Source organism: Jaculus jaculus, chromosome 18 (genome assembly GCF_020740685.1).
Source record: "Jaculus jaculus isolate mJacJac1 chromosome 18, mJacJac1.mat.Y.cur, whole genome shotgun sequence".
Lineage (NCBI taxonomy): Eukaryota > Metazoa > Chordata > Mammalia > Rodentia > Dipodidae > Jaculus > Jaculus jaculus.
Genome location: NC_059119.1, coordinates 14,585,521 through 14,602,639, shown reverse-complemented (window position 1 = coordinate 14,602,639; position 17,119 = coordinate 14,585,521). Strand labels below are relative to the sequence as shown.

Genomic DNA, 17,119 nt, shown 5'->3' with positions numbered 1-17,119 from the left:
AAGAAACATCTTAAGTTTTGCCTCCATTCTCAAGACCAGAACTGATTGCTACATTTAACTTTTCATTAGTATTCTGAATTCCTCAACCATCTTTTCTCCTTGCCAGGAGCTAGTGTTTAGTGCCCAGCTGATTGCTGCCTTACTGGTTGTGCTTTGTCAGCTTGACTCAGGAGGTCAATTAAAAAATTGGATAAAATTGAAACTCAAACCATTAAATCTGTCCTGTCAAAAATCCGATGTCTCAGTAGTTTAAAATTTGTACATAAATGGTGTTAATGACTTGATTGTTTACAAAGAATGGGCATATTTGTATTGTTTCATTTCCACCTATAAGGCAATTTTCTAGATTTTCTTTGTCTTTTCTTTAAATGCGGTCTGAAAACTTGGTATCAGCCCATAACTTTAGAGGCTAATTCGAAACTATTTTTATTTAATGTGGAAATTTTATAAGGAAAACAAACATACCTGTTAAATTAGACAACTGTGAATATGTAGCAGAATTGCTTTTGGTTCCATATTACCCCGAATTCCAAATATTGAAATCTAACATCAGTGTTTTTCATTAAAATGAAAGAAAAAAATCTTAAACACATAATTGTTATGTTTACGTTAGGTGATTGTTATATTTACAGAGCATTTTATGTAGTTCACATAAAATGCATTCTTTGGACTTAAACTTGTAAAGTAGGCAGGGTGGACATTTTAGTTAAATAATTGATCATGCATTACAAAGTTAGTACATGCTGTTCTTTTAGAATCTATCCTTTTTAATTTTTCTTTATATGTAATATAACCAGTGACTGAAATTTATGTAGGTTAATATAAGATAATAAAAAATATATATGAGCCAGGTGTGGTGGCACACGCCTTTAATCCCAGCACTCAGGAGGCAGAGATAGGAGGATTGCCTTGAGTTCAAGGCCACCCTGAGACTCCATAGTGAATTCCAGGTCACCTTGGGCTACAGTGAGACCCTACCTCGAAAAAATAAATAAATTAATTAAAAAAAATATATATATATATATGATAACATATTGGAACATTAGAAAGAAATTTAAAATTGAGATACCTTTGGATTATTTAGTTAAAACAATTATTTTGTAGTATTTTAGTCAAGTTTTTTCTAAATGAAGTAAAAAAAACTTTTTAGAAGTTTCACTTCATTTCTTACAGTGAGTGAAACAAACACATACACACTTTCATTAGTAAATAGTTCTAAATTGGTAAGGTTTTTGGTTGGTTTGCCTTGTTGCCATTCAACTATCTTTCTCAGGTTACATGCAGCTAAATGGATTCTCTTTCATTACTCAACTTTTTGAACTTTAAAAACCTAGAAAATTGCTCACTGCCATTCTGTGTTTCTTCAAAAAATTGAGTTTTCACAATTTTGGATTTAGTGAAAGTGCATGTTTATTTTTAGATTATAAAATAAAGCAGGCTTTCTAGAAAGAATCTGGAAATTTCATTAATAGCAAGTAAAGATCTATTACTCTATATAAAAATATTTTTAAAACAAAATGTGTTATTGCAAAAACTTAGCTTCTATCTCCCTCAGTCAATCTAGATTCTTCTTGTTCCTCTTATCTCCCTCCTTCTTAAAAAGATATTTTTATACTTTTTATGTAGTTTATAATTTCCAGGCTCACAATAAATTTTTCATTGATATTTAATTTATCTTGCAGCTGCTGTATTAAAGTATGAAAATAATGTGATGAATATTCGCCAGTTTAATTGTTCTCCACATCCTTACTGGTTGCCCAATTTTATGGATGTCTTCACATGGTCTTTACCATTTGTTGGAGAAAAAGGTATGGTTTTTATTTTAAAACATAACTATTTTATTAGTGCTACATTTACTCCAGTTTACTATCACAGGCACTTACTTGCTAAAAAAACTGAAGTCTGATTTCACTGTGTTGCAGTTCTACTTGTGTCTGTGGGTGTGGATATGACAGCCTCAAAGATATTTTGGTTCCTGCTTCCAGCCCCCATGTGAGGATGTCTGGGGGACTGGGAGAAGACTTTTATAAATAGCCTGATGTTGTCTTCAGCTGTTAGATTTTCTTTCTTTTTGTCTTTAGCTTAAATCTTTTTATGGAGGCTTAGCCTTGCTTTAGAATGGACCCTCCTATTTATTTTCACACCATTTGTGGGAATTTCACAGCAATTTATGGGACCATTTAATAGCCTGTATTTTGGTAATGTTCATCATTTTATAGTACTTTTGTAAGAAATTCAGGTTCTATATAAGCCAATATTTCTTTTCCTATATATTACATATTGAGAATATTTATAAACTTTTAGTATTGATGCCTTCTGATAATTTGAGGAATACATACTTAGTAGGCATTTGAAGAGAAAATAAATATTTAAGGAATTTTGTTTCTGTTCCTTTTTGCCCCCCCCCCTTTTTGACAATTCTTCGTTACCTATTGTAATACCTTAGTTTTTATGTGGAGTAAATTGACAGTATATGAGTACAAATATGATTATAAACATTTTGCTCTACATCTCCGTCTATTTTTTCACACCTTTTCATGTTACAAAATGTTCCTTTCTGTATGTTACAACACTTCTGCCAAAATGAACTTAAGTTCTAAAATTCAGAATTAATACTTACACCGTTCTTCATTTACACAGTCAGTCTGATGTGAAGTTTATGTGGAGACAGTATTACCTGCTTTAGCATTTGAGAAGGGGCCAGTTAAGGGTTAGAGGGGAAGGGATGCACTACACTTACTGCCTTCTGTCTTTGGTATATGAGAATTGTTCAATCATAGCATCATTAAGCTAAAGGGAATTTAAAAATTCACCTTGCTCACCTGCTGCCTCCAGGCTAGATTGTAACTAAACTATCTTAGTGCAAGATTGGGAGGGTAAAGGATAGAATCACTAAGATAAAGTATTAAGAAAAGGACCATTTTGTGGATTTTAATTTGATTATCTGGTACTTTTACATGATATCTAATATTTTCATAATATCTAATGTTCATGGTATGAGTACTTAACAAAAGCAATAAATAGTAGCTCATAAATGAACTTAATATTTATGTTGTCCATTTCTACTTGAGAAATCAGAAATTTTAAAAAAATATTTATTTGAGAGAAAGAGGGAGAGAGACAGACAGAGAATGGGCACGCCAAGACCTTCAGACACTGTAAAAGAACTCAATATGCATGTGCCACCTTGTGTATCTGTCTTATGTGGGTCCTGAGGAATCAAACCTGGCTCCTTTTGCTTCACCTGCAAGCACCTTAACTGCTAAGCCATCTCTCTAGCCCAGAAATCAGAGAGAAAATTGGTGTGCCAGGGCCTCCAGCCACTGAAGTTAAATTCCAGACATGTATACCTCCTTGTGTGCATGTGCAACCTTGCACATTTGCGTCCCCTTGTGCATCTGGCGTACATGGGACCTGGAGAGTTGAACATGGGTCCTTAGGCTTTGCAGGCAAGTGCCTTAACTGCTAAGCCATTTCTCCAGCCCCAGATGATTTTTTTCTCTTTTTTTCTTTTAACATTTTTTCTCAATTTTTATTAACATCTTCCATGATTATAAAAAATATCCCGTGGCAATACCCTACCTAACACCACTTTCCCCTTTGGAATTCCATTCTCTACCAGTTGATTTTTTAGAGGAATTATACATAAACAAAACTTGCCAGTTTCTTAATATATAATCCTTTTGAGAAATAAAATGTTGATGTACAGTGATATAATATACAGAGAACATTTTTAGTATGTTCTTATATTTGAAACCAGTTGGTAACTTCGCTTAGGTTTATTGCCCTAATTTAAGAACCTCTGTTATAGAGGCTACAATATGGTGTAATTTTTTTCCGATAAAAGCTCTTGCATATAAGACCTAATTATTTAATTAAAATTTTTTTGAAAGTCTCGTTTATTCATGGTACAAGGAATGCAAAAATTCAAGTAAGATGTGGGCCTTTACAGATTAATATGAGTTTGAGGTAAATAAGTAATGACAGTAGGGAAGCTGGAGAGATGGCTTAGCAGTTAAAGCATTTGCCTGTGAAGCCTAAGGACCCAGATTCAATTTCCTAGTACCCATGTAAGCCAGATGCACAAGGTGGCACATACATTTGGAGTTCATTTGCAATGGCTGGAGGCCCTGGTTCGCCCATTCTCTCTTTCTCTCTCTCTTTCTCTCTCTCTTTCTCTCTTTCTCCCCCCCCCTCTCAAATAAATAAATAAAAAATAATATATATTTTAAAAAATAATGACAGCAGGAGGTAATCTAATAAGCATTTCAAGACAGGCATAGTTTTATAGAAATTCAGAGGAGAGAGGAGGTTATTTCTGTCAGAAGAATGAAATAAGATTGGAATTATGGAATTGTGCTTGTGAATATGAACAAGAGGTCTAGAGAACTTCTCAGTCCTTGTCTGAAAGCAAAGTAAAATGTTTCTGGAAAATACTAAGGGGTTAAATTTGAACAGTGAATAGGCTATATGAAGAATAGTAGTAGAAAAAGAATAAGATATTGGATCTGGGACTGGGGAGATGGCTCAGTAATTAAAGGCATATTCTTGCAAAACCCTCTGCCCCAGAATACCTGCTGGCCCAGGTTCAGTTCTCCAGTACCTATGTAAAGCCAGAGTGTATGCCCAGAGTGGTCCATGAATCTCGAGTTCAATTGTAATGGCAAGAAGTCCTACTGTGATCATATTTATTCTCATATTCTCTTTATCTCTCTCCCCCTACTCACAAATAAGTAAAAAATATTTTTTAGAGATGGAGAGATAGCAGTTAAAGGCTCTCCCTCTTGCCTTCCCTCCCTCCCTTCCTCCTATTCCTCTTCCTTCTCCCTCCTCTCCTTCCTCCCTCCTTTCCTTCCTTCTTTCCTTTCTTCTTTCTTTCTTTCTTCTTGAGGTAGGGTCTCACTCTAGCCCAGGCTGACCTAGAATTCACTATTTAGACTTAGAGTGGCCGCAAACTCGCAATGATCCTGCAACCTATGCCTCCTGAGTGCTGAGATTAAAGGTGTGTGCCACCATGCACATATCTTTATTCATTCATTTGTTATTGAGACAGAGAACAGGCGCACCAGGGCTTGTAGCTACTGCAAACCAATGCCAGATTCATGTGCCACCATGTGCATTTGGGTTATGTGGATTCTGGGCAAATGAACCCTAGTCCTTAGGCTTTGTAGACAAACTCCTTAACCACTAAGCCATCTCGCCAGCCCCCCCACCTCTTTTTTCAAATTTTTATTAACAACTTCCATGATTATAAAAAATATCCCACAGTAATACCGTCCCTAATCCCACTTTCCCCTTTGAAACTCCATTCTCCATCATACCACCTCCCCATCTCAGTCAGTCTCTCTTTTATTTTGATGTCATGATTTTTTCCTCCTCTTATGATGGTCTTGTGTAGGTAGTGTCAGGCACTGTGAGGTCATGGATACCCAGGCCATTTTGTGTCGGGAGGAGGGGGAGCATGTTGTAAGGAGTCCTACTCTTCCTTTGGCTCTTACATTCTTTCCGCCACCTCTTCCGCAAAAGACCCTGAGTCTTAGAAGGTGTGATAGAGATACTGCAGTGCTGAGCACTCCTGTCACTTCTTCCCAGCACCATGATGCCTTCTGAGTCATCCTAAGGTCACTGCTATCTGAAAAGAGAAGACTAGAGGCTGGTAGACTCTTGTCAAGGCAGTATTTTTTTTTTTAATTTATTTATTTGAGAGCGACAGAGACAGAGAGAAAGACAGATAGAGGGAGAGAGAGAGAATGGGCACGCCAGGGCTTCCAGCCTCTGCAAACGAACTCCAGATGCGTGCGCCCCCTTGTGCATCTGGCTAATGTGGGACCTGGGGAACCAAGCCTCGAACCGGTGTCCTTAGGCTTCACAGGCAAGCGCTTAACCGCTAAGCCATCTCTCCAGCCCTCAAGGCAGTATTTAAAGTCAGTTAGAGCCAGGTGTGTTGGTGCATGCCTTTAATTTTAGCATTTGAGAGGCAGAAGTAGGATGATTTGAGGCTAGCCTGACATTGCATAGTGATCTCTAGGTCAGCCTGGGCTAGAGTGAGACAGTACCTTGAGGAAAAAGAAAATGAATTAGGGACATAATGAAACCCTAGTTCCATTAGGCATTAGAAATGTAGAGAATCAAAAAAACTGTAAAAGTAGGCTCAGTGAGACTTAATGAGATTATTACATGCTTAAGGGGAGAAAGCGATTGGAGATGACATATTTTCAGTCTCTTAGACATAGCACCACTAACACTCTGATGAGAAAAAAAATTTTATAGCAACTGATGTGCATTCACTCAGTGAATTTCAGATCAGCCTGGGTTAGATCAAGACCCTACTAAACAAATCAAAAACAAAAGAATGATGGCATCAAAATAAAAGAGAAACTGATTGAGAGGGGGAGGGGATATTATGGAAAGTAGAGTTTCAAAGGAGAGAGTGGAGAGAGGGAGGGAATTACTATGGGATATTGTTTACAATCATTGAAGATAATTATAAAAAAATGGAAAAAAATCATTCAGGATGGTTTTCAAAAAAAAAGAAAGAAAAAGAAAATCAAAACCAAAAAAATTCTTGTCAGTAGTAGGAGTTTTCCTTGCTTATTGGACACTACAATGAATTTATCTTTGGTTTGAAAAGGTAACCCTATGGACTGGGAGGTGGCTTATTTAGTAAATGTACTTGCTTATAAAGGCTGCTTACCCAGTTTCAATTCCACAGCCACCCACATTAGGCTGAATGTAAAAAGTGGTGCAAGCATCTGACAGTCTGTTTGCAGCAGAGACCCTCACATACCCCTCTGTTGCAGTCCGGTTTGCATTGCTGATAGCAATCACCCAACCAAGGCTCGAGGGGAAGCTCCATAATGGCAGGGGAAAACGATGGCTTGAGCAGAGGGTGGACATCACCACCTGGCCAACAACTCTAGCTAGTGACAAATCCGATAATTCTAACCAGCAACAAGTCTCTGGCATTCCTATTCCGCCCCTCCAGCTAGGCTACTCACAGTCCTGGAAAATTTCACCAGGGCCGACAGCTTTCTTTAGCAGCCATCTTGTGGGCCCGGCATCTCCACTGGGTCTCCACCGCAACCCACAGTTCATCCTCATGGCCCTATGGGGTCTCCATGCAGGCATCCAGCAAACCTGCTTCACATTGCCCATGCCGTTTCTAAAACATAAGACCGTGTTGCAAACTCGGTGATCCTCTTTCCAGCATTTTTTATACTCCATAATACTAGGTAGGGTGCCAGTTTGTTAATCCAGGGGTAATAAAGCTGACTTGGAAGAACAGGACACTCCTTGAGCACTCAGGCCCCTTCAAAAGAGTCTACATTTTTCCTGTGGCCCCAATGCAGGTCAGCTAACCCAGTCTCAAAGGTTGTAATCTCTCAAACAATTTACAGGTGAATGGGCAGCAGTTTAGGCCCAAAGATTTCGTTTTTTCTGTGCCATATCTCTCTGCTGACACCAGTTCATTTCTACATAAAGCAACCCTGTACAAATTCTCAGGACACAGACATAAGAGCAAGCTTCCCACACAAACTGCTAGCCCAGTCCAGGTAAAGCTCTTTCTCATAAGCCAAACCTCACAGCCCATAGTTCTTACTGCATTCAGGTCTTGCAGCTCAGACCAGCATAGTCCATCAAACTGTACTTACAGCACTGCAAGGCATTTCTTAGGCCAAGGTTTCATATCCTCCCACATTCCTCTTGAAAACAGCTCTGAAAGGCCAAAACCACAGTCAGGTGTCTAGCAGCAATCCCACTCCTCAGTTACCACTTTACTGTTGCAGTCCGGTTCGCATTGCTGGTAGCAATCACCCAACCAAGAGCAGCTTCTGGGAAAAAGAGGTTTATTTGGCTTACAGGCTCGAGGGGAAGCTCCACAATGGCAGGGGAAAATGATGGCATGAGCAGAGGGTGGACATCACCCCCTTGCCAACATAAGGTGGACCACAGCAACAGGAGGGTGTGCCAAACACTGGCATGGGGAAACTGGCTATAACACCCATAAGCCCGCCCCCAACAATACACTCCCTCCAGGAGGCATTAATTCCCAAATATCCATCAGCTGGGAACCTAGCATTCAGAGCACCTAAATTTATGGGGGACAACTGAATCAAACCAGCATACCCTCCATTCCTTTCTTTCCTTTAGAGACAGTCTCTCTGTATAGCCCAAGCTGGTCTCAAACTGGAAGTCATCCTCTCTTTATTTCCCAGATTATTGTGCATTATTGTACCTGAGTTGCAAATTTTTTGATAGCTTAGCTATAACTTATTCAATCTATTTGATTTTTTTTTTCTCCTGAGTGTTTCTCACTCTATAGCCCATACTATTTTGGAACTCCCTATATATCCCAGGCTAGCCTTAAACCCAACTAGTGGTACTGCAAGAGTGAGCCATCATGCCAGACCTTTTCTGATTTTTTTTTAAGTTTAATTTTTATTTATTTGAGAAAGATAGAAAGAGGCAGAGTGAGAGAGAATGGGTGTGCCAGGGCCTACAGTGGCTGCAAACAGACGACAGGTGCATGCACCACCTTGTGCATCTGGCTTGCATGAGTCATGGGGAGTTGAACATGGGTCCTTTGTTTTTGCAGGCAAATGCCTTAACTGCTAAGCCCTTTTCTCCAGCACCCTTTTCTGATTATTAAATAAAAAAGTAGTTGTTATTTCTTTCTTAATGTCTTTCTTTCACAAACAAGCTTCTGGATGGAAAGTACCATACCTTTTTGTAAATTTTGAGACATTTCAACTATGCAGTTCAGGTTACCCTGTAACTCTCTTTGTAGCCCAAATTGGGAATTCACAATCCTTCTGCCTCTGCCCTCCCAAGTGTTATAATTAGAGGTGTGAATCATCATGCCCTGCAAAAGCCATTATTTAGTTATGCATTGGATTTTACCTGTTATTTCTTGTTTTGTTTTGTTTTTCAAGGTAGGATCTCACTCTAGCTCAGGCTGACCTAGAATTCACTGTAGTCTCAGAGTGGCCTTGAACTCATGGCGATCCTCCTCCCTCAGCCTCCTGAGTGCTGGGATTAAAGGCATGCACCACCACACCCAGTTTACCTTTACTTCTTCAGCCTTATTTTCTGTCTTTCTCTCTCATGTTCTCTGTGTTTCATACAAACACACTACATAGCCTGTTTCCTGACTGGACTTTGTTTCGTTTCGTTTTAGAGGTAGAATCTCACTCTAGTCCAGACTGGCCTCGAATTTACCATGCTACTCCTACCTCTGCCTCCCAAGTAAGTGCTGGGATTAAAGGTAAATATTTTTTGTGTGTTGTGTACATGCATATATGGCCATATTTGTGTATATACAGGTACATGTGCACACATACACACTGTTCCATATGGAGGACAAAGGTTGACATCCTCTGTTACTCTTCACCTTTTCTTTTGTGTTTTTTTGAGGTATGGTCTCCCTGTAGCCCAGGCTGACCTGGAACTCTGTAGTTGCAGGCTCTTCTCAACTCACAGCGATCCTCCTACTTCTGCCTTCCAAGTGCTAGGATTAAAGGCATAAACCATCACACTTGGCTCACTTTATTTTTTATTTTTATTTTTTGAAACTGGCTCTCACTGAACCTGGGACTCACTGATTTGGCTAGATAAGCCAATCCTAGGGAACCCTCCTTTATCCACCTCCCCAGCTCTGCGATTTCAGGTGTATGTTGGAGTAGCCAGCATTTTACGTGGATTCTAGGGTCTAAACTCAGATCCTCATGGTTATATATAATTAGCACCTTATTCATGAACCCTCTCTCTAGCCCTTTATATTTTATTTTATTTATTTCTTCCTTTTGTCTTTCTTTTTCTTTGTGTGTGTGCATTAAAAAAAGGGGGGGGTATTTTGGCTTACAGACTTGAGGGGAAGCTCCATAATGGCAGAGGAAAACAATGGTATGAGCAGAGGATGGACATCACCTCCTGGCCAACATCAAATAGACAACAGCAACAGGAGAGTGTGCCAAGCAGTGGCATGAGAAAGCTGGCTGTAACACCCATATGCCAGCCTCCAAACATACATTGTCTCCAGGAGGTTTTGGTTCCCAAATTGCCATTAGCTGGGGACCTAGTATTCAGAACACCTAAGTTTATGGGGGACACCTGAATCAAACCACCACATTCTGCCCTTAGCCCCCTATAAACTGATGTACATAATGTAAAATACAGTGCATTCAGTTCATCTTTAAAAATCACCATAGTTTTAATCAATACCAATGATGTTCAAACATCCTCATAGTCCAGAGTCTTTTTTTTTTTTCTTTTTCAAGGGCAAGGAGCTTTATTTTGGGCTTAAGCTTGGTCTCTTGACTTCACCAACGCAGTGGATCTGTACAAGAGCCCTGAGTAGTGGGAGGGTAGGGTTTTTATAGGGATTTGAACATAGAAGGGGACGAGTACATGATTGGTTGATTTTGGCGGGCAAAGTTGGTGGGCTGGGGCTAGAGGAATTGAACTTATCTATGACTGCAGGAATGTATGGCGTAATCAGTTTACAGTAAGTGTTAAACCCACCCTTACCAGAAAATTAAAAAAAAAAAGAAACTTAGATCTTGCTAGGAAACAGAAACTTAGGCCTTCTGAGGACTCTGAAGCCTGTCATGGCGTCCATCTGGTTCCTGAGTCCTTCATTGCCCCTTCTCTTTGTACCATGAGGAGCCAGGCTTGGATCCCAATGGAGTTAGTGAGTAGAATCTAATGGTATATACTGTGATCTTTTTTTTTTTCTTTTTTTTTTTTGGTTTTTCGAGGTAGGGTCTCACTCTGGTACAGGCTGACCTGGAATTAACTATGTAGTCTCAGGGTGGCCTCGAACTCTCCGGTGATCCTCCTACCTCTGCCTCCCAAGTGCTGGGATTAAAGGCGTGCGCCACCACGCCCGGCTTATACTGTGATCTTAAAACCATAAGCTGTACTGTATTAATGCATTCCCTAACAAAAGCAATTAATCTATTAATAATGCAAGGTCCTATTGTGATTAGCAACCAAAATAAAAGTAATGGCCCTGCTAAAGCAGACAGTAGAGTTGTTAACCATGGGGACTGACTGAACCATGACTCAGCCATCCTCTATCAGCTTCTCTTTCTTTTCTAAATTCTCTTGTCCCTTTACCATTAAGTCTGTAATTATACCTGCGTGGTTGATATAAAAACAACATTCTTCCCTTAAGGCCACATATAGTCCCCCTTGCTGGAGGAATAATAAGTCCAACCCCCATCTATTCCGTAATACAACCTCAGCTAAGGAATCTACATTTTTCTCTAAGTAATGGATGTTTTCATCCTCTGAATGTCTAAGTCTATACTTGATGTTTTCCTTGAAACTGAGCCATAATACCAAAAAATAAAAATAATAAAAATAATCCAGAATGGCACAAAGTAAACATTCACACTGCAGAAGATGGCATTGGATATAGCAAAGAAGTATTGAACCAAAACAAGATTTAAAAAGGGCAAACATCAAACTCTGTAGTGCCAAGTCCAATAACTAACCAGTGACAAGTCTCCAAGTCTGGTAATGCTAACCAGTGACAAGTCTCTGTAGTTTCAATTCTGCCCCTCTAGCTAGGCTACTTACAGTCACAGAAAAGTTCATCCAGTGTCAGTAGCTCTCCGTGGCAGCAATCCCATAGCCCTGGCATCTCCACTGGGTCTCCACTCCAACCAATGTCTCATCCTCATAGCTCTATCAGGTCTCCATGCAGCTAATCCAACAAGCCTGCTTTACAATGTCCATGACCATTTCCAAAATATAAAACTGTGTTGCAAAGTCAGTGACCCTCTCTTTCCTGCTTTTGTTATATGCCATAATATCAGGTGGGGTGCCAATTTGTTAATCCAGGGAATAAAGCAGACTTTGAAGAACAGGACACTCCTTCAGTACTCAGGCCCCTTCAAAAGACTCTGCAGTCTTTCTGTCATACCAGAGCTGGTCAGCTGGCCCAATCTGGTTGTAATCTCTCATATAATTGCAGTTGAACAAGCAGCAGTTTTGGCCCAAAGATTTCATTTTTTCTGTGCCATATCCCTCTGCTCATACCAGTCCATTTCTATGCATTGCAACCCTCCACAGATTCTCAGGACATGGGCATAACAGCAAGCCTCTTGCACAAACTGCTTCTAGCCCATTTCAAGTAAAGCTCTTTCTTACCCTCGTAAGCCAAACCTCACAGTCCATAGTTCTTACTACATTCAGGTCTTTCAACTCTGACAAGAATTGTCTATCAAGCTGTACTTAACAGCACTGCATTGCATCTTTTATGCCCAGGTTTTAAATCTTTCCACATTCCTTTTGAAAATCAGCTCTAAAAGGCTAAAAGCCATGCATTCAGGTTCACATTGCTGGCAGAAAACACTCTCCCAAGAGCAGCTTGTGAGGAAAAAAGTTTATTTTGGCTTACAGCCTTGAGGGGAAGCTCCATGATGGCAGGGGAAAACGATGGTATGAAGAGAATGTGGGCATCCCCTCTTGGCCAACATCAGATGGACAACAGCAACAGGAGAGTGTGCCCCTTTGTACTTTTGGAGACAGGCTTTCCCACTATGTTGTAGCTCATATTGGCCGTAAAACTCTTGATTCTTCTGTCTCTGAATCCTACATACTGGTAGCACACTCTTCGTTAACAGCCATTTGTCTAGTCCCTTTCTTTTCTTTTTCAATATATTTGTTTATTTCCAAGCAGAGAGAGAGAGAGGGTGAGAGAGTGGAGCCAGACACAGAATGAGTATGCCGGGGTCTCCAGCCAAAGCAAATAAACTCCAGATGCATGATGCATCTAACTTTACATGGGTACTGGGAAATCAGACCTGGCTTGTTAGGCTTTGTAGGCAAGTGTCTTAATACCTCCCTTTCTTATCTTTTTATTCCTTGTTTGTTTGTGGGGTTTTTTTGGTTTTGTTTTGTTTTGTTTCCTTGAGGCAGGGTCTTGCCATTTAGTTCATGCTAAATGGAACTTGCTATAATAGCTCAAGTTACAAGCCAGGAATGGTAGCGCATGCTTTTAATCCCAGCACTTGGAAGTTAGAGGTAGGAAGATCGCCATGAGTTCAAGGGCATCCTGAGACTACATAGTGAATTCCAGATCAGCCTGGGCTAGAGTGAGACCCTACCTCAAAAACAAACAAAACAAAAATAGTCCAGGTTGGCCTAGAACTATTTTTTTTGTTTTTGTTTTTTTCAAGGTAGGGTCTCATTGTAGCCCAGGCTGACCTGGAATTCACTATGGAGTCTCAGGGTGGCCTCGAACTCACAGCTCCTACCTCTGCCTCTCGAGTGCCGGGATTAAAGGTGTGAGCTACCACGCCCAACTGGCATAGAACTATAGATCATCCTGCCTCAGCTTCCTGAATGCTGGGATCACAAGTGTATATGACCACACCTGTCTGGGCTATGTTCTTATGCCTTCATACTTTTTCTTTATATTTCATAATGCCTTGATTGCATTATATCCAGATATCAAAATCTACATTTAAATTGTCCAGTTAAATGGTTTACACTATATTCTTGAGAGTTGTGCAGTTTTGAAATGTTTTATTCATCCTCTCAAAGAAACTCTGTTCATATCAGTAGTCACTCTTTATTTTGAGTCAGGGTTTGCTATACACTGGCTTGAATTTTCTGTGTAACTAAGTTGACCTGGAACTCGATAACCTCCTGTCTCAGCCTCCTGAATGCTAAGATTATACTTAATGTGCCATCACTCCTGTCTTCTCAAACTTTTTAAAGGTTCATTCATGTTGTGGCATGAATCATACCTTTATTCCTATGTATGTCTAAATGGTAATCTGTTGTATGGATGGATATATAATATTTATTATATATTAATATGTATATATTTTTTTCAAGGTAGGGTCTCACTCTAGCCCAGGCTGTCCTGAAATTCACTATGGAGTCTCAGGGTGGCCTTTAGTATATATATAATGTAATATATTTACATATTTGGTATAGATGTTGGAGTCTTTCTACTTTAAAAAATATATTTTATTTATTTATTTGAGAGAGAGAAAGAGAATGGACATGCCACAGCCTCCAGCCACTACAAACGAACTCCAGATGCATGCGTTCCTTTGTGCATCTGGCTTACATGGGTCCTTAGGCTTTGCAGGCAAACGCCTTATCCGCTAAGCCATTTCCCCAGCCCCGCTTTCTACTGTTTTTGAACTATTATAAATAACACTGAGGAGAAAATTCATGTACAAGTTATTTTTTTTAAATGCTTTTGAGATAGTATCTTATTAGCGCAGGATAGTCTCAAATTCTGCATAGCCGAAGATGACCCTGCACTCTTGGTCTTCTTGCTTTAACCCCCATGCACCATCACACCTTTCTGAAGTATAAATGTTTGTGTAAACATAGTTATATTTTTCTTGGATTCAGACCTAAGAGTGAAATTCCTGGGTCATACAGTAATTTTATGATTACCTTTTGAGGATCTGCCACATTGTTCTATACAGCAGCTACATCATCTTACAATCCTACTAGCAATTTGGAATTGTCTCTGTTTTTTCATATCCTGGCCTACATTTTGTTATTATCTATATGTATTTGTATCATCACTGTTGTAATAGATATCACTTGGTTTTGGTTTGTGTCTTCTTTTTTTTAAGGTTTAGTTTTATTTATTTATTGGGGGGGGGGTGAGAGAGAAAGAAAGAATGGATATGTCAGGGCCTCTAAGCCACTGCATAAAACTCCATATGCATGCACCACTTTGTGCCTCTGGCTCATATGGGATCTGGAGAATTGAACCTGGATTCTTAGGCTTTGCAGGCAAGTACCTTAACCACTAAGCCATCTCTCCAGCCCTGGTTTGCATCTTCTAAATAATAGTGTTGAGCGTCTTTGGGTGAATGTATTTTCCAATCTTGCTCATTTTATATTTGTGTTGTTTATTTATTATTAAAATTTGTTTATATCAGACAAATGGTTTGCAAATTCTGTGAGTTGGCCTTTTCCTTTCTTGATAGTGTGTTTATATTTTACAGGGGTTGAGGAGATGGATCAGAAGTTAAAGGCATTTGCTTGCAAGCATGGTGGCCCAAGTTCAATTCCCCAGCAACCATGTAAAACTGGCCACAAAATGGGGCAAGCACCTAGAATCCCAGTGTGCCTACCTTAATGGGAGTTGGAGACAGGAAAATCTGGAGACTAGTGGGCCAACTAGACTGCACACATGCAGTGGCAAAACAAGAGAACCTGTCTCATAAAAAAGATGGAGGGAAAAGACAAACACCCTGTACCCCGAGGTTGTCCTCTAACCTTCATGGTGCAAACACACATCATACACATTGACACATACATACCCTTTTTACAAAAATAAAAAAAATTAAAATAGTTCTTTATTTCTTTCTTTATTTTTGAGGCAAGGTCTCACCATAACCCAAGCTGACCTAGAACTCACTCTGTAGCCCAAGATAGTCTTGATCTCAAAGTGATCCTCCTACCTCAGCTTCCCAAGTGCTGGGATTCCTTTGTTTTTGAGACAGGGTCATATTTAAGAAATCATTACCTAATTCAATCATACAAAGATTTACCTCTGTGGTTTTATTTTTCTAAATTTGTTTTATGGTTTCAGCTTTTACCTGATTGAGTCTTTGTTCCATTGAGAATTAGTCTTACTATGTAATGTACTCTGCAAGGGGAAGTGTCCAAGGTTTTTTCTTTGGTTTTTTTTTTTTTTTTTTGTGTGTGTGTGTGTGTGTGTGTGTGTGTCTGTGTGTCTGTGTGTGTGTGTCTCTGTGTGTGTGTGTGTGTGTATTCAGCTTGATCATCTTGGGGGAGCATGTACATATGTGTGAGTGTGGGACACACATGTTCAATAGCACATACATCTTTGGGTATTAATTTTCACCTTGTTGAAGGCAGATCTTAGAAACCTAGAGAAGAAAGAAAAAATACATAGGATATTCAAGAAGGATTATGCCTAAGACTGAACTGTGGCTTCAGATTATTAGATAGTTATTAGTAATATTTAGGTAAGTTTCAACTGGGAGCTGGACAGATGAGGCAGAGGTTAAAATTCTTGCTGCTCAACCTGAAGTACGTTGTTTTCTGACCTTCACATGTGCTCTGTGGTAAACACATGTTGCACTCATACGTTCGTACATGAACCTGTGTGTGCGCGTGTGTGTGCACACAATTTTTTTCTAATAAAAGGAAAGAAGGGGCTGGAGAGATGGCTTAGAGGTTATGGCGCTTTCCTGTGAAGCCTGAGGACTCATGTTAAACTCTCCAGGTCCCATGTCAGCCAGATGCACAGTGGTGCAAGCACGTCATGTCACACATGCACATGAGGGGGCCACATGCATCTGGAGTTTGATTGCAGTGGCTCGAGGCCCTGGCATGCCAGTTGTATCTCACTCGTTCCTTCTCATTCATTTAAAAAAAGGCTGGGCGGCCGGAAATGGTGGTTCACGCCTTTAATTTCAGCACTTGGGAGGCAGAGATAGGATTACCCTGAGCTAGAGTGAAACCCTACCTCAAAAAAACAAAGGAAAAAAAAAAGGCAGTCCATTGGACTTGTGTTGAAAAAATGGAAGGGAAAGATCTTTCCAAGGAATTCCTGGAGTTTAAAAAAGACTGACTCAGCCAAGCGTGGTGGCGCACATCTTTAATGCCAGCCCTCAGGAGTAGAGGTAGGAGGATCTCTGTGAGTTCAAGGCCACCCTGAGACTACACAGTGAATTCCAGGTCAGCCTGATCTAGCGTGAGACCCTACCTTGAAAAACCAAAAAAGTAAAAAATAAATAAAAAGATTGACTCATAGTACTTAAAAAAATGTTATTCGCCAGCAGACTCTGCCTCTTTCTCTCCATTTCTCACAAATAAATAAGTAAATAAATAAATAATGCTTTCTTTGTAGGCAGAGACAGAGAATTAAAGAGAGCAGAAATGGACACACCAGGGCCTCTTGCAACTGCAGATGTACTCTAGATGCATTCACTAGTTTGTGTATCTGGCCTTATGTGGGTACAGGGTAATTGAACTCAAGCTGTTAGGGTTTGTAAGCAAGTGTCTTTAACTGCTGATCTATCTCTCCAAACCACTTTAAAAAATATTTTATTTATTTATTTATTTATTTGAGAGAGAAAAAGAGGAAGAGGCAGAGGGAAAG

The 17,119-nt window shown here is 39.7% G+C and overlaps 1 protein-coding gene across 4 annotated transcripts in view; it reads left to right on the top strand.

The window, feature by feature from the left end:
• Positions 1–17,119, top strand: part of Ppp3cb (protein phosphatase 3 catalytic subunit beta) — a 73,684-nt gene that overhangs the window by 36,333 nt on the left and 20,232 nt on the right. For all 4 annotated transcript variants that reach the window (XM_045137392.1, XM_004657918.3, XM_004657917.3 and 1 more), the window contains exon 9: positions 1,683–1,808. In XM_045137392.1, the coding sequence (XP_044993327.1) occupies positions 1,683–1,808 (126 nt within the window). The remainder of the gene's footprint in view (positions 1–1,682; positions 1,809–17,119) is intronic.